This window comes from Leptidea sinapis, chromosome 35 (assembly GCF_905404315.1).
Source record: "Leptidea sinapis chromosome 35, ilLepSina1.1, whole genome shotgun sequence".
Taxonomy (NCBI): Eukaryota; Metazoa; Arthropoda; class Insecta; order Lepidoptera; family Pieridae; genus Leptidea; species Leptidea sinapis.
Window position 1 is genome coordinate 2,036,878 of NC_066299.1, and position 18,002 is coordinate 2,054,879.

The 18,002-nt window shown below is 36.3% G+C and overlaps 2 protein-coding genes across 2 annotated transcripts in view; one reads left to right on the plus strand and one right to left on the minus strand.

Moving 5' to 3' along the window:
* LOC126975380 (uncharacterized) overlaps window positions 1–10,516 on the minus strand; it is a 28,767-nt gene extending 18,251 nt beyond the window's left edge. The window contains exons 1-4 of the mRNA XM_050823252.1: window positions 9,967–10,516; window positions 5,592–5,733; window positions 1,504–1,638; window positions 405–618 (exon numbers count right to left, since the gene is read on the minus strand). Coding sequence (XP_050679209.1) covers window positions 405–618; window positions 1,504–1,638; window positions 5,592–5,733; window positions 9,967–10,145 — 670 coding nt within the window. The 5' untranslated portion in view covers window positions 10,146–10,516. The remainder of the gene's footprint in view (window positions 1–404; window positions 619–1,503; window positions 1,639–5,591; window positions 5,734–9,966) is intronic.
* Window positions 10,517–10,881: 365 nt separating this feature from the next.
* Window positions 10,882–17,490, plus strand: LOC126975389 (BTB/POZ domain-containing protein 10). The gene is made up of 4 exons (XM_050823269.1): window positions 10,882–11,422; window positions 11,686–11,882; window positions 14,760–15,013; window positions 16,416–17,490. Exons 1-4 carry the CDS (start codon window positions 11,065–11,067, stop codon window positions 16,744–16,746), a joined length of 1,140 nt encoding a protein of 379 aa, XP_050679226.1. The 5' UTR covers window positions 10,882–11,064; the 3' UTR covers window positions 16,747–17,490.
* The last annotated feature ends 512 nt before the right edge of the window (window positions 17,491–18,002 follow it).

The following is an 18,002-nucleotide window of genomic DNA, read 5'->3' on the forward strand; positions in this document are numbered from 1 at the left end:
TAAGTTTGTCAAACTCTCTTGATGCAAATTAGGGCGCATTATATAAAACAGACAAGCTGAAATTAAAATATTATATATTAATAATAATAATATATACGGCCTATAATAATTAGATGTTGGCCGATTCTCACACCTCGGTTATAAGACGATATGCACACAAAATTTCATACAAATCAATTAAACCCAAAATTCAACACGAGAATTTCATATATGATTTTATTTAAATGCAATTGTCTATGCACCTTTCATGCACCATAGCATTAATCTGGGAGTATTTTTTTTATGGAATAACCTAAGTGATCACCGCCGCCCACAATCTCTTGCAACACCAGAGGAATCACAGGAGCGTTGGCGGCCTTTATATTATCATTTCATCAAAAAATATACATACAAACACAGCTTACCAATAATGATCCTGTAGCGGTGTTTGACCTGGTTGCGGATGGACTCAGCCAGAGACACCACATTGGTAGCCCTGGGCTCCACGTGGCGCGGCACCTTCCGGGGTTTGCTGGCGGCGGCAGAGGGCGCAGCCGTGGCTTTCGTGGTCGGAGCGCCCGCGGGCCGCAGCGACGTCGTGCTGTCCGCCGCGATTGTGCTGTTGTGACTAGACATCGCCTGCGCATACACAAACAAACCTTAATACATGCTCATTATACTTTTTTTATGAGCATAAGAGACGAGACGAGCAGTACGTTCAGCTGATGGTTATTGCTACGCGCTGTTCATTAAAATGCACTGACACTCCGTATTTTTGAAAAAGTCAAAAATTCAGAGCGGCATCACAATTGCGCTCGTCTCCTAGAGACATAAGATGTTAAGTCTTATTTGCCCAGAAATCTCACTAGCTACGGCGCCCTTCAGACAGTAACACAATAATGCTTACACATTACTGCTTTACGGCAGAAAAAGCCGCCGTCGTGGTACCCATAGTCGGCATCCTGTGCAAAGAAGCCTGGTAAATGCCCTTAGTCGCCTCTTACCCTTGAGCCCAGGATTTTCCTATCCTTTTTATGCCCCGGGGAAGCACAGGGCTTAGAATAGATTGTTCAACAAAGTAGTAAACAAACACCTGACCATAACTAAACCGATGACGGCAATTTTCAATTAACATGAAATAGGCCACTCGTTATCATACTGCAACAATTCTATTTCATACAGTGAGTCAACTCTGCGACTACACGGGTCCTGTCTGAAAGACAGCGGTGTCTCTTTCTTTCCCGCGAAACCCTCGGAAGTACCGGCTCGCAACTTTCAAAAAAAGCGTGTACACCTTCCTTGAGATGGCAACGCTCCTGTGATTGCAAGAGAATGTGGGCGCGGTGATCATTTAACACCAGGTGATCCGTATGCTCGGTGTTCCCCTTTTCCATAAAAAAAGCCCTTTACCTCGTGTGCTTAGTTACCAACCCTGCAAATTAACACAACAGCTGAGATGCACGACTGTATATAAGAAATAGGCTGATTCACATAATGTTCCATAAAAATGTTTATAGTGAGTACCAAGTAATCCTTGCGTGCTTTCTTCCTGGGTCCTTGATATTTGAGTATTTCTTCGAGGTCCACAGTCTGTTTGCCAAGCAGCCGCCGCACTGAGGGATGTATTCGACGTTGACTGTCCCGCAGGAGCTTAGACACCTGTTAGCAGTTGAATAGTGGTACACTTACGACAAAAAATATATTCACGCACCGACCAATTTAAAATTGTACAATAAATGTTTTTAAAACTATAACAAGACATGAAAATTTAAATAGTCTCACTAGTAACTATTAGAGCAAGAGCCCGTGGACCCCAGACCTACGTCATTTTATAAAAGCTGAAAGTTTGTCAGCGCATACTCCCAACCTTAACCTTACCTATGTAAGAACGATGGTCCATTAAAGAGTTTAGGTTGCAGTGGCTTTGAGAGGTAAACGGTACTAAAGGTGTGTAAAATACCGATCTAAATACATCAAAGAATAAAGTGCGATTTTTAGGTATTACCTTCAGAATATTATTAAAAATCACGTAATTCATTGCCAGACATCCATCCCTTAATGTTCATGAAATTATAATTTTACTTACGTCATAGTATAAAAGCAGATTTTTATATATAACACTTGGGTAATAAGTACATAATGTTACGTACGTCATAGTATAACTATAATTATAAATTATATTAATTATATATATTACTAGCTGCCCTGACAGACGTTGTTCTGTAGATAATAAAAAAAATTCTGTTTTATAGGAATTTTCCAATAATATTTCAAAACATCAAGAGATATGTCGTAAAAAATGCTCCCTGTTGTTATAATGAAATTGTTTCACAGCGGAACTGTCAAACCGTGCGTCACAAAATTCTCTCATATTCATAAACTATGTCCATACAAAACAAATATTGAAAATAAAAATAATTATGGGTCCCAAATCGAAATAAAAACTATCCGATTTGGGACAGTTTTTAGACAATGTCAAACTTGAGAGATATCTCAAGTTAGACCAAACTGCACTCCATGAAGTAATCCCCATTAAAATCCGTTCACTACTTTAGGAGTCCATCGCGGACAAACAACGTGTCATGTAATTTATATCTATTACGATTAATTACAAATTTAAGCAGAATTGTCAAATTTTAAGTAGAGGTATTTGGTGAGTATTGCATGTTATGTAGATTAAGATTATTTTTTTGTTGTTTGCTTGAGTTCTCGTAAAAGGCTTCGTCATGCTCGCTTAAATGTCACTGCTTGTGGCGGCGACATGGGACGGGTCGTCCCCTTCCCTAAAATATGGTTGAGGGAGGCGATGGCTGTCTCATGCGTCATGCTCGTGAACGGGCGCTGCTTGTGATGGCAGGGTGATCCTGTTGCTGAAGGCTGTGCTTCAGATTCTTAAAAGTTATTTATATATATAAATAAATATATATGACGACCTGTACAGCCGAGTGGTTAGCGATCCTACCTACTAAGCTAGAGGTCCCGGGTTCGAATCCCGGTAGGTGCAAGCATTTATATGATGAATATGAATGTTTGTTTCCGAGTCATGGATGTTTAAATGTATTTATGTATGTTAATATGAATTTATGTAAGTTTAAGCAAGTATATTGTATTAAATATATCATTGTCTTGTAACCCATAACACAGGCTGTATATGCTTAACTTGGGGCAAGATAATTTGTGTAAAAAGTGTGTCAATATTATATATATGTATATTTTTTTACATATAATGTGTGTGGATGATGCAGCTGCATCATCCACACACATTAGAGTAGCTACTGTACTTAATAACTTTTGTTTCTTATTAAGGGGCCATCCATAAAGTACGTCACACGTTAATGGGGAGGGAGGGTATCACCGAAGTGTGACATCGTGTGACAAGGGGCATGGGGGGGTCAATACTTTTGTGACGTCACATGTTAAAATTTAAAATACTAAAACGCAAAGTTTGGATGTGAATTAAAAATTTACGAACTTGATCTATATTTATTAATAATTTAGCATTCTCGCTATGCGGATAATCTCTCATGCAATGTCATTTAACTTCTAGAGCGGCGTTGTAATGCAAGTGAATCAAATTCACGAGAATTTTGAATGGTAAGGATTAATCGTTTATTATTTTCTAACTAGTCGTTTGTTTTTTCGGTTTTATGAAATGTTGGACTTTATGTTGATTTTATTAGATTATTATTTAATAAAAATAAGTAAAAAATTAAAATAGCTGTTTTCTCTCGATTATTTTTAAATACATACATAAATTAAAAAAATGTGTGACGTCACATCAGGAGGGGGGGTTATAAAAATGTGACAACCTGTGACATGGACGGGGGGAGGGGTTCAAAAGTCCTACAATTCGTGTGACGTACTTTATGGATGGCCCCTAACTTACATTTACTTTTTTGACTTACTCGTGTAAGGCATTGACTATTTTACGTTTGAGTATGTTTGCTGCATCACTTTACATATTATATTGTAATTTAAATGATTTGTAAAAAAATGAAAATGTAAATCTTGATTTAAAAGAGTGGCAATGAGTTCCTTGCTATTTCTTCTCATTAGCTTAACCCTTTACGAAGTAGCGGTAGATACAATAAGAAATTTTTTTTTTTTTTTAATTCATAAGTGTCATTTCATTAAGCTACATGAATAAAGTGATTTTGATTTGATTGGAATATTAAGTTTTTAGTTTCATCCCGGAGTTCATATCTGATGTAATTTTTTCAACTTCCTAGTTTACTTGCGATGTTTGATCTTGCTATCTTTGCGAGGTGACTATACATACACCAGTCGTTGTAGCACATTAGCCAGACACACTGTACAGATATTCGATCCCCTACCCTGCGAGAAATCTTATGCAGAGCAGCTCGAATTGTCGGGGACCCAGTGCTCTGTGAACGGCTGGATCACTTGGCGTTGCGTAGAGACGTCGCTTCATTGTGTGTCTTCTACCGCATTTATCACGGGAAGTGTTCCGAAGAGCTGTTTAACCTGATTCCTGCCGCCGAATTCCACCTTCGCACGACACGCCACAAGTTAGGATATTATCCTCACCATCTGGATGTGTGGCGGTCCTCCACAGTGCGGTTTTCAAGGAGCTTTCTTCCACGTACTATAAAGCTGTGGAATGAGCTTCCTTCTGCGGTGTTTCCGGGACGATACGACATGGGTACCTTCAAAAAAAGCGCGTACACCTTCCTTAAAGGCCGGCAACGCTCCTGTGATTCCTCTGGTGCTGCAAGAGATTGTGGGCGGCGGTGATCACTTAACAACAGGTGACCCGTACGTTCGTTTATCCTCCTATTCCATAAAAAAAAGAGTCTTGCCCCCTACCCAAGAGTATTCCTCATATATGTTCACTAAAGTAATATTCAGTGATCCCCCCGGTAACTCGTTTGCATATTACGCGAACACTCCCCTATAACTCGGGGATTCTGACCGTATAACGCGAGGATTTCCCACATACATATTTCTGTACTGTGAAATGTATAATGATTTTTGCACGTGTGTCAATAATGTGTTATTACAAAATTAAATTATTTTATTAAATACCTTAATAAAATAGTAAAACTAGGCAATAGAAAATACTTGTTACGAATTGTGATTAATTAATTACGAATTAGGTCGTCGTAAAACCGCGTTATTCGGTAATACCCATATAACGCGGAACCACTTTATCCTACTATCCTTAGCTGTATTTCATGCGCACTACTAAGACCATAACTAAATAGACGAGCTGTATTTCATATAAAGATAAAGTTGATACAACCTCACTTAGTAGGGGTCTTAACTAAAGGGTTTTTTGATGTAAAGGAAATCATGAAACGAATCCTGCTACGAAATTCTTACGCGCATCACAAATCAACAACTGAACTTTGGCATGCTAGAGCATCACTAGAAACTTTTGCATCATACAGTCCACTTAGTGGAAAAGTCTGCCGGCCACTATATACTCGAACCAATAAGACTTCGGGTCCATAAATGCTTAGAGCATATCTTCACATCATATGTCAGTAGAGCATCTATTGACCTCTTTGGTATTGAGATTTGGTATAAAAATATGGTTTGAACATAGACAGTCCAAATTTTGAGCAGATTGGTACAAAAATATTAGAAACCTCATCCTTGGCGCGGGGCTCGATTTGCGCGGCTCGATTCTCCTCAATCTGCGCGTTGCTAAGATGCAAGCGCTGGTCGTTGTAGAAGCTGTTCACCAGTGAGTAGCGCAGCTGGAACAGATGTCGTCGCGCTGACACCAGCCTAAAAAATTACAAGTATGAGACATTTCACCCTTCAGTGTCATGGTGACAGGTAGAGCTTGGTGATAGAAGTCATTTTACAGTATTCATCGATGTACATGTAGGAGGTCGCATAAGACACCTTCTAAATTAGGTTGACGACGGTGTTAATGCGTGTATTCCAGCACTCATAGTGATAAAAGGCATAGTCCCGAGCTCATGGAAATCAACCCTTGTCTAAACGATTTAAAAAAAAAGATACCAGCTCGGTTCCCGCTTAATACAGACCAATTGCTATTACCTACTTTCCCTCCAAAATCATGGATAACATTGGTGTAGCCGACAGCTTTTGGTATATACTGCTTTCACTATCTCAGAACTCATTCCATTATTCGGGTTTCGCGAGACTTAATGCGTGAGGACCACCAGCTATATCACTTAGCTCATCATACAAGTCGTTTAGTTTCCCCATATTACCTCGCATAATATCGGAATACTGGGTCTGCAAATATCAGGGGATTTCCAATTCCGCAGTCATCTGGAAGGCCTTCAAGCCCACATTCGAGAGCTCTACAATGCACAGCTTCGGCTTTATATAGAATATTTCGCTTTATCAAGTATCTTTGGTGTGGTGAACTCTAGGTCAATCAGTTCGAACCATTTGAAGGATGGAATGGAGAGCTGCATGAATTGATTGGCTTTGCATAGAGACAACTTGTACTGTACCTTTTTTCCCGAAAAGTGACGCGTACGCCCATTTGTCCTCCTCTTTTATAATGAAAAATGTGGTTCTACCTCTATGTACAGCGCATCATCGACATTCGTACTTCAAGCGCTACAAAACCACACTTTAAACTCTGTACTTATACTGGAATATAAGAACTGAGTCTCCCTGCAATGGATAAAGGGCGCAGCAACTCATTGGGCAATGATGCTGTAGATAAACAAGCAAAAACGGAACCGAGTCTGTAGAATATGGACCGGCTATGCTATACATAGCTCAGGTCCAGATTAAATAGTGTCTGCGAGAAAAAAGGAACAATCCCACCTAACAGAATGGAGAACCAGTAAACTATGCACGCAAACAAAGAATGCGTTTCCGGCGCTATCAAAGAGGTTCGCTCGCAACCTGATCTGATTACACAGGGACAAAATACGCAAATTAGTTGAAGTTTTCACTGGACACTGTACCAGACAGACTTTTGTGCAGAGGATGCATTGATGCAGAAGAAACACCAGAACACATGCTTATGAAGTGCAGGAGTGTGGCTGAACAATGGGCACAAATCCTCCGATTTAGTTACTCCGAATGCCTGCAGCAAATTAAAAAGACTGCTAGACTTCTGAGAAAATCTATTCATATACCCAGAAAAATGACGCAAAGGACCAAGAAGTGTATGATAGAGTTAAATACTCTGTCATTTACCAATTTCACTTTAGCAGCTTCAGCTCAACGCGATGGGCAAGGTGGGCGGGTGGCAATGAAGAAACTACTACATATGGAACATAGGAGAGTAGATAATTGTTCAGTTTCACTGGTGATATGGAAGACATGTTGGTCCGTAGCTTACAAATACATTACCTGCCTATCAAACTGCTTCGGTAATAACAAAGACTTTTGAAAAACAGTCAAATAAATACTTGTGGAGTTCCTCAGGGAAATGTATTGGGGCCACTATTGTGTAAATGACTTTCCTAAAGTGATTATACCTACTGACATTAAACATGACTAATGTATCGAACATAATAATGAGTATGAATTAAAAATAAATATGACACTCCAATTAAATAATCAAATGGCTATACATGAATAATTTAAATGTAAATTTATCAATGACAAATTATGTACAGTTTAATGTCAAAGTACATCAACAAATGCAATTAAAAAATTTATTATATATATATATATATTATAATATACAGTTTTAAATGAAACGCTTTGTCTACATTCTTAATAGGCGATGAATAGGGTCGCACAAGCTATCCCTCATAGCCTATGATGGATACATTGCATTGTTTTACACTATAGTCTTCTAATATGGGGTAATGGTTGAAATGTTCAGTAAGTTTTTGGTGCCCAAAAAATGCTTACTTGCTATAGTAGGTTTAAGGCCATGGCACTCTTGTAAAATGTTATTTAAAAAACATAATCTGCAAAATCTACCATGTATTTACATTTTCATGGCTTGTAAATTTCTACATAATCATAGATATCTATTCTTGTTAGCTGTTGAGGTGAATGCTAGAGCAAAAAGACAGCCGCATAGACTGGTCTTGAAACATTGTCCAAAAACAACACTTTTCCCTAAACAGCCATAACATGTGTATAAAATAATTTTACAAATTGCCAGAAAATACTGTCAAATAAAATGTTTATACCAAGACTATTTGAATGGCTGCCAGAAAATAATTTTTATAATGTTAATGAATAATTAAATTAGTGTTAAGTTTTTGCATGCTTTTCATGTAAGATGGATAGAGGACACATTGTAATTGTTAAGAACTGGACCTATATCCATAATAATGATATCCTAACTTGTGGTGTGTCGTGCAAAGGTGGAATTCGAATTTAGTAAAATGATAGAAAGTAAAGCAAAATATAAAGAGAGCAGTAGGTTTCCTAACAGCAGGCTAAAACTATCTATAAATATAGTATTGCCCTGTGTATAAATATCTAGCAAGGAAACACTCCTTTGTAGCAAAAATTTTAAATTAAATGGAGAAAGTACTTGTGAATAAGGATAAGAGATCTAACAATCAAATATCTATCACTTAAGCCTTTTGTAACTTTTTTTTTAATAAGAATAATAATAATTTTAATAGAATAAGAGGGGGCAAACAGTGAAAAACAAATTGCCCTTGGACATATACAAAAGAATGGCCCTACAACTGTGCTCGTCACCTGGAGACATAAGATGTTAAGCCTCATTTGCCCAGTAATTTCACTAGCTACGGCACCCTTCAGGCCGAAACACAGTAATGCTTACACATTACTGCTTCACGGCAGAAATTGGTGCCGTTGTGGTACCCATAATCTAGCCGACATCCTGTGCAAAGGAGCCTCCCACTGGTATGCATGACCATAAGGGTGGATGATTTACAGGCCAAAGAGTTCCCCATCACACCTAAATGATTTATGACAGTGACCAGTCAGTACCTCACTGTCTCAACACATATCATCCAAAGTTGAGGGATTGGCATGTTCTAAGCCTATATTCATAATTATAAGACTCAAAAAATTTGTGCTATGTCTATTACTTATATACTTCATAAATGTGGCCAAATGGTTTTCAAAGATAACAATTTTTAACAAAAAAATTTTTAGATAAAGTTCAGAGAGGAGCAATTCTCTCAAATGGGAAGTGCACATTGTTGCTGCTGTCAACAAGGCCAACTCACTCCTGTCACCTAATCAGAAAAGCATTCTTCAACATACCAAGAAAACCTTTTTAACAATCTATAAAAATTATATCAGACCATTACTGGAGTATTATTTTCAGCTCTGGAATCCATATTTAGTTAAGGAAATAAAATTGTTAAAAAAGGGTACAGAGGCTAGTAGCTCATCACTGTACCCTTTTCCCAAGTTACCTAGGGAACTGAAAAATCTTACATATGAACAAAGACTTACAAAGTTTGGACTCAGCACCCTCAAAAGCTGGCAAGAAAGGCATGATCTAATTGAAACATACAAAATACAAAATAATTATTATAATGTCCCAAATTTTGAGAGAATGTTTCCAACAAGGAGGAGACATGATATGAAGCTATTATATCAAATGGCATCATCAAATGCACATTCTGACCAACAGTTCATGGAACAAATTGCCCAAGGATGTGGTTATGTCAAGATCTGTTAACCAGTTCAACAAAAGACCACAAACATTTGGATAATTCAAAGCACTTCCTCAAATGATAAAGATGCATCAGCAAAAGCAGCTTAGTCTATTAAAAATAATAATAACTAAGTACATAACTACTTATATGTTTTATTGAACTTAAGGTAATCTTATTAAAATACATTCTACAAATAAGTTTATTAATTTTGGCAGTACACATATTGCAAAATATAACAAAATGCAAGGAACAATGAACTAATGGTCGCATTTCACACCTAAAATGTATTACTTATTCAATTGAGAGGGAAAGGCCCGTCACGTGTTCTTTAAAAACATAATTCCGGTTATGTATTAAATGCCAGAAATAAAATAACAGTATATATTTGAATAATAAAACGTACCGCTAAATAGCTAACCTTTCATTTATTAGAACAACTTCAGTTTCCCGTTTTTGTAGCTCATTCGCAAACTCGCGCAAAATAATGTTTTTGATCTTTTCAATTTTCTCCTCATCTGATAGTTCTGGTGCCTCCACTTTGATACATACGGGTACTTCAGGATAGTCAGGATCGTGATATTCATCTTTTTTCTCCATTTCCAGCAGGTTTGATGATAAAATTATTGTTCGAAATTGAGTTTTGATCAGTATTTATAACCAAACTAATGCACGATTTAATTTCATGATAGTGTTAAGTTAATCGAAATATTTATTCCACTACGGATTATTTAATACAACTATTGTACGGTGGATAATGTTTTATTTATTACGGACACAGTACAAAATACAAATACCTACAATTACATTTTAGTTTTTACAATAAGTATATTTAAACACAGTACATGACTTATTACATGCATTTGACACAATCACAAATTCACAACTGATTTTTATTAATTTAACATTGATTAATAATTAGGTATTTTGCCATTTGGCATTTACATGATAACCATTGATTATGTTACTGAATACTGACTGTTAATATACTCTCAGTACTCTGTAAATCTCACATTACACAGACCGTCTGTGTTTTATTTTTACGTTTAAGTTATTAGTATTACAGATTGTAATAATAATTAACTTTATTTGAATAATCGAGTTTAATACGACTTAAATTGTAAATTGCCGTCGCAAACTATGTTACTATGCTGAGATTGTTGCATTGCTGCCTGCATAGCACAGCTGCATAGTACAAAAGTTTTTTTCAAGTTTTGAGCATTGTCATTTGTCACAGAATTCCGCCTATTCCGGTATTCCATATGTCAACTGTCAATCACCGTTCCACTTTAACATTGACATTCATCTGAAATAATTGTGACGTTTAACGTTTTTGTCCTGTCAAATTTTACTGGTTAATTGGGTTGGCTTTCCTTATTCTTTTTTTATTGTGTATACAAAGGCGTGATTAATCCCACAGAATTATTAATTTCACTTTAAAGTAAACGCGTAGAAAGTACGATAACCCAGTGCGGATAGCGTCAATCGTGATGTAAGGGCTCGTCACGAGCAAGGTTCCATGTCGGATTCACCAGTAAAGGGCCAGCAGGCCATGACCGAATCTACACGACCATTCTTCTACCCAGACAGCAGTAGTGATACAGAAGAATATAGAAGAGATAGTGAAGAACGTCGTAAGAGGTTATCTAAGCGCAACAATCTGCAGAGCGTTCGTAGAATGCCTAATATGACTTCCAAAATGCAGTGTCAGAATCCGATGCCATCGACTTCATCTCAAGAACCATTGAAATTTGATAAGAAAGGTCCGCTTTGTGATGACAGGATAACCCTGGTGGTGGATAACACTAGGTTTGTTGTAGATCCTGCTCAGTTTACGGCTCATCCTAATACTATGTTGGGACGGATGTTCAGTTCTGGTAAGAGTATATGGTTTTAAGGAAATATAGGTTAAATACCATTTTAATTTATATCATTGATACTTGTTTTTAATAAGAGCATAAAATTTTTGAAGTAAAATTCCTATTTTTTATTTTTTTTTTTATTAAATATAAATTATATTGCATACCAGAATGGCTGACTAGCTATCAAAGAATTACCATTATATTATATATATTTTTTTCTTTAAACACTCCTTGCTTGTTGCAACAATATAGTTTGAGATTGTAATATCTCTTTCTAGGCATAGAATTCACACATCCTAATGAGCGTGGGGAGTATGAAGTAGCTGAAGGTATATCTGCTACAGTATTTCGAGCTATACTGGAATATTATAGGGGTGGAACTATAAGATGCCCTCCCACAGTCTCTGTGCAGGAATTGAGAGAAGCATGTGATTATCTGCTGATGCCGTTTGATGCTAACACAGTTAGATGCCAGGTAAAGTACATGTGCACAATACATTATATATTATGTGATCCTTAAATTCAGTGTATTGAATATATTTTTTTTTATGGAATATGAAGACGAACAAGTGTAGGGGTCACCTGGTGTTAATTGATCACCGCCAACCCACATTGTCTTGCAACACCAGAGGAATCACAGGAGCGTTGCCGGCCTTTAAGGAAGCTGTACGCGCTTTTTTTGAAGGTACCCATGTTGTATCGTCCCGGAAACACAGCACAAGGAAGCTCATTCCACAACTTTGTATTATGTGGAAGAAAGCTCCTTGAAAACCGCACTGTGGAGGACCGCCACACATCCAGATGGTGGGCATGATATCCTAACTTGTGGTGTGTCGAGGGAAGGTGGAATTCGGCAGCAGAAATCAGGTTAAACAGCTCTTCGGAACACTCCCTGTGATAAATGAGGTAGAAGACACACTATGAAGCGACGTCTCTCCACAACAAGTGGTCCAGCCGTTCACAGAGCACTGGGTCCCCGACAATTTGAGCTGCTCTGTGTTGCACACAGTCTTATTGAGCTGATAATGGGGTGAGCCAGACCAGAGATGACAGCAATACTCAATGTGTGGCCGGACCTGCACTTTGTAGAGAGCTAGAATGTGGGCTGGCTTGAAGTATTGCCATGCTCTATTTATACACACATTTTAGACACCCAGCTTCACCATAGCCAATTTGGCTTTGCCCTCCAGATGGCCACAGAATTGGCAATTGCTCGAGATTTAGAGACCCAGTATTCTGATACTAGCCAAGGCTTTAAGGCTTCATTTCAGTATTTATCACAAACATATCCTGGGATATGTTTGTGATAAATTAATAGTGTTAATTTTTAGTAGGGTAAAATATTATAATTTTGTGTTTCCAATAACAGAAAGAAAAATCTTTTTCTGTTATTTTAGTGATGGGTAATGGCAAATAAACAATAATTAGTTAGAAATTGTGCATTCAAATGTTGATTTATTCGTTCCACTTCATGTCTCCCAATTCCAACCTCTTTTTGCTGATAAATAATCGAAACTTTGAAAGTGCATTATAAATTCAAAAACTAATCATATCTTTGAATTTTCTCATTCAAAAGTAAATTGTTACTCAGCCTTGAAAATATTATTATTATTTTTGTCATAATTTGTTGGTAGTGCTGCTACTTTATCATTCTTTACATATTATGGTATCCAATAATCCCAAATTAAACGTAAGAAAAAACGCTGTATTCTACATCTTGTGAATTCTGCCGAAATCCAAATATTTATTAATACCACTTCAAAGCAACTTGTCTACTACTTTTTTGAGTAAGGAATAAAGAATAGTGATTGCATATGTATAAATACAAATGCAATCATTAAAATTTTATGAAAAATAAAATACAAATACTGTACATACTTTAAAAAAATAATAAACACATTGTTTAAAAATGTGTCTTAGGAATAATAAGTAAATAAATCTTTTTTCCAGTTTTAGATGGTAATTTTTTTTCGATGGATACAGTGACATTATTTGAATATATCAACTCCTTTACAGTGTGCAGTTAACAGTATTTGATAACACTTTCTGATGATATCAAATACCATTTTTATACTTATATAAAGAAATTATTTGATCAAAATTTTTTGTTCACAATACAACATGGCAACATAACTCTGTTACGAATAAAAATGCTCAATGTAATGTATTGTATTTTGAAATGTAATCTGTCTAACTGTGAACAAGGTGAACTTACCTTAATAATGAAAGATTATTTTGTTTGTCATGTTTCTGCACATCATTATTAATAATGATTATACTGAACTGACAAACTATTTTATGTTATTCCTAGAACAATCTATATTCGAGCAAAGAGTGATTGTAAACTATTTCAAACTGGTAAATAGCACTAATGCAAGAATATGATGACAAATACATAAATTAGTTGACACAACAAACAATTTGCTGTAGCTAATATTTTCCAACAGCCCACTGAGACCATATTATAGATTATTCATTAATAACGAGAGTGGGAAGTGCTGTGAAACCGTAGTGAGCTACTTTAACAGACTTGACTTGTATGTAGAGTAAATACCTAAAAAAACTTTCAGAGAACTCGATGCGCGCAAAAAAATAATCTGTGAATCAGTGAGTCTGTAACTTCATAAATGAATTTATTGAGTTGCCCAGTTAAAATTGTAATATTTGCTACTGTTGTTATCAATGAAACATGGCTCAAGCTGAAAATTACTAGATTCCATAGTAAAACTAACCTACTATGGTAGGGATGCCGGGGATGATAATGCATTTTTTTTTTTAAATAATAAAACTTTAATTTGGAACAATTTAACAAAGATAAGACAAACAAGTAAAAACGATGATAGCTGCAAAAGTATAAACTGCAGCGCAGCTAATACATTATCATATGCTCTTAAAGCTGGCCCCAGAAAATTAAATAGAAGTTCTTAAGTTGTAACAATATTTATGGCCAGACTAGTTATATCCCGTAAGTTTATTATTGAAGTGAAACTACTTTAGAATCACTGTGATTTGAAACTCAATGAAACTAAAAAGCGAGGCGATATAGACACAAGAAAATTGTTGCCTTATTTGTAAGCAGATAAAGTCTATGTTTATTTAAATAAGAAAAAATTGCATTTATGTTATTAAACCTAAGAAATATTGATAGAATTTGTTATATATGACATTTTTAATCAGGATTTTTTTAGAAGTTTCATTCTACCGTGTGTGACTTGCACACACATATTTTATACTTTACTTTTCTCTCTTATTTCTAGAGGAGGCCAATTTTTCTTTTTTCTAGTGTTAATGTCATGCTTTTATCGAATAAAACTTTAGTAGAGTTTACCATATGTCACTGACATTTTGTCAGAATCTTCGTGGTCTACTCCATGAGCTATCCAACGAAGGTGCCCGTAGACAGTTCGAGTCATTCTTGGAACATCTGATCCTGCCTCTCATGGTGGAGTCAGCCCAGCGCGGAGACCGGGAGTGCCATGTGGTGGTTCTGCTGGATGATGACTCTGTGGAATGGGACGAGGAGTACCCCCCGCAGATGGGCGACGAGTACAGCCAGACGGTGCTGTCTACACCACTCTATAGGTTCTTCAAGTATATAGAGAATCGGTATGTTTATATCGCTACTTTTTTATGACAATAAGGCCCGGTTTCCACCAATGCGGAGAGGAGTATTTTGTATCCTCTCCTCTCCGCTTTGGTGGATACCGCGCCTTAGGGATGAGACGAGCAGGACATTCAGCTGTTGGTAATTGATACGACCTGCCCATAACAATGCAGTAACGCTCAGAATTCCTGAAAAACCCAAAAATTCTGCACTCGTCCGTCACCTTGAGACATAAACTGTTAAGCCTCATTTGCCCAGTAATTTCACTAGCTACGGCGCCCTTTAGACCGAAACACAATAATGCTTACATATTTCTGCTTCAACACAGAAAAAGGCATAGTGGCACCCATAAACCAGCCCACATCCTGTGCAAAGAGCCTCCCACTGGTAAATGTCCTTAGTCGCCTCTTAGGATACCCTAGGGCCTGGGTCTTCCTTATTCTTTTTAGCCCCCTGGAAGCACAGGGCATACAATTTTTGTGAAATAATTTAAGGGAAGAAGGTTCATCTACCCTAACAGTAATTATATGATATGTGTTGTAATGTATCACGATATCCTGATTTTATCTCAAATGTAGATATCTATTAAATAGTTATCTAAGTTACTAAATTACTATGAGCCCTGTTTAAAAATCAATTATTTCATGGAATTTAAAATTCATTGTTCATTATGTTTTTGCAAACTAAGTATAATTTCGTTCAGGAGAAGGTGGATATGCGATTAAATTGTTCATATTTCACTGCAATCAAAAATCTCTAGATTAGATGTTAAGTAATCGATTTGTGGTGGTTCATTGATGCTGTATGAGAGTTATCTATTAAGATCAAGTAAGCCCCAGGCTTGTGGTTTAACTGTTATGAGTAAAAATACTCAAATACATTGCATGTTTTATTTATGAAAATAAGGGATGAGACGAGCAGGACGTTCAACTGATGGTAATAGAGAATCGGTATATTTATATCGCTACTTTTTATGACAATAAGGCCCGGTTTATTATTATATTTAACATTTCGAGTGACGCCGGCTTGTTATGGATGTAATGGGTGCAGGTGTGGCACCTAATAGGTGAAGGCTAATTAAAGTGAGCTCTGTCCTCCTCTCTGTTGGCATAAAAAAATAAATGATAATGTGTTACATCTTGACTCCAGAGAGTAAGTAATCAGGACAACTGGATGCTTCCATTGGGAAGCACACTCTGCATGTGATAACTGACAACATATGTGATTATAGTCTATGACTGATTGCAGATAAAACAAAAAAAAATGTTTTTCAACTATGTTATAATGTATGCTCTGTTTTTCATCATCTTTTGAGTTATGACTTAGTTATACTATACATTTTGATATTATCACTCAATTAAATATTATGTTTGATACATTAAAAAATTACATTTTACTTTACAGTGATGTTGCAAAACAAGTTATGAAAGAAAGAGGCCTTAAGAAGATTAGACTTGGTGTAGAGGGATACCCTACTTACAAGGAGAAAGTGCGAAAGCGGCCGGGAGGGAGAGCGGAGGTCATATACAATTACGTCCAGAGACCATTCATACACATGTCCTGGGAGAAGGAAGAGGCTAAAAGCCGTCATGTGGATTTCCAATGTTTTAAGTCCAAATCTGTAACCAATTTGGCTGAAGCCACCGCTGATCCGGTGATAGAATTAGATCCAGCTCGAGCCAGGGAGGAGATAGAAGTGCCTGACAACCCCGAAGTTCCTGAGGAAGAACAGTGATTAGTGTCATGGCCGGTTAGGGTTTTGATGGCAGCATTCTGCTGGCTTTGAGGTAAAAATTTAAATGGCGTCCATTTTGGATGCCATATGTGGGTAGTTTAATCAAAGAAGTAAGAAATATCATGTGGATGATTTAAAAAGGTGACTGCTTTCATTAATTTGGAATACTATTACCAAGGCTAAGAATAAGCTGAATTACGAAAGCCAAATTTAATTTGAATATCAGAATAATATGAAGCATTGTTGCCAAATGGACTTGAAGGTGTTGCCAAACTGTGACTGGTTGAAAAAAAAAAAAAGAAATTAATGTGAAAGTATAATATTATTTATGTAGCTTTTGCACAATATTGTATAGTTTACTGCTGAGGAAGTTTAAGATACAATAGTAAATGCAAATAAATAGATTTGCTTTACTGTCTCTCATAAAGGCTATTGAATTATTATACTGCCAGCAACCAATGAGTATAGTGATACTCATTCAGATCTAGAAATAATAAAAAAAAATTGGGCTAATATCGTTAACCGGATTTCTACTTTTATAATCCATAATATTGTATTATAGCCTTTTCTTAACATAGGTCCTATTATAAATAATATCGTTGATGGGTCCTATTGTAACTTAATTTAAGTCGGCCATTTTGTTTGCTAATATACAAAATGGCGTCTATTAGAAATACGATCTTATTATTGAGAATAAACATGGTAGAATTTTGTAAATTTTTTATTATTATATTTGTCATTTTATTGTGTTGTTTTATTTAAAAGAAAACTGGAAGATTAAAATTAATTTATTTTAAAATTCTTCCTTAGTATAGGCAGATAATACTGTTGCTTTTTGTCTTAGATCATTAATTATATGTCTAGATAACTGACAGCTGTGAAAACGTCGGAGAGTTTAGAGTTTACCTCTATTTTGAAGAATGCACGCGCCTAACACAAAGTGTTACAAATCGCGAGTGTAATACGTAGTTTGTCACGTACACTAAAGCATTAAACCTGGCCTGTTTTTATCGGTTGTCTAACATCAAGGGACAATCTATCTATCTAGACGTATAATTAATAATCTGAGCTTTTTGTAAATAAATCACGAAGTATCGCTGAATGAAATTTCTTGACATGATACTCTCTCTCTCTCTCTCAAAATATTTATTTAAGTGAGAGACTCATCCACAATATTTGTTTGAGTACTGCAGATCCCTGCGATATATTTGGTAGAAGGCAACATTTATTTACGGCAAATGCATTGAGTGTAAGCT

Excerpts from the sequence above, each read along its gene's own strand:
- LOC126975389 (XM_050823269.1), top strand. The coding sequence starts at position 11,065 with ATGTCGGATTCACCAGTAAAGGGCCAGCAGGCCATGACCGAATCTACA. Across the intron at positions 11,423-11,685 it reads GGGACGGATGTTCAGTTCTG|GCATAGAATTCACACATCCT; the intron begins GTAAGAGTATAT and ends ATCTCTTTCTAG. Across the intron at positions 11,883-14,759 it reads CTAACACAGTTAGATGCCAG|AATCTTCGTGGTCTACTCCA; the intron begins GTAAAGTACATG and ends ACATTTTGTCAG.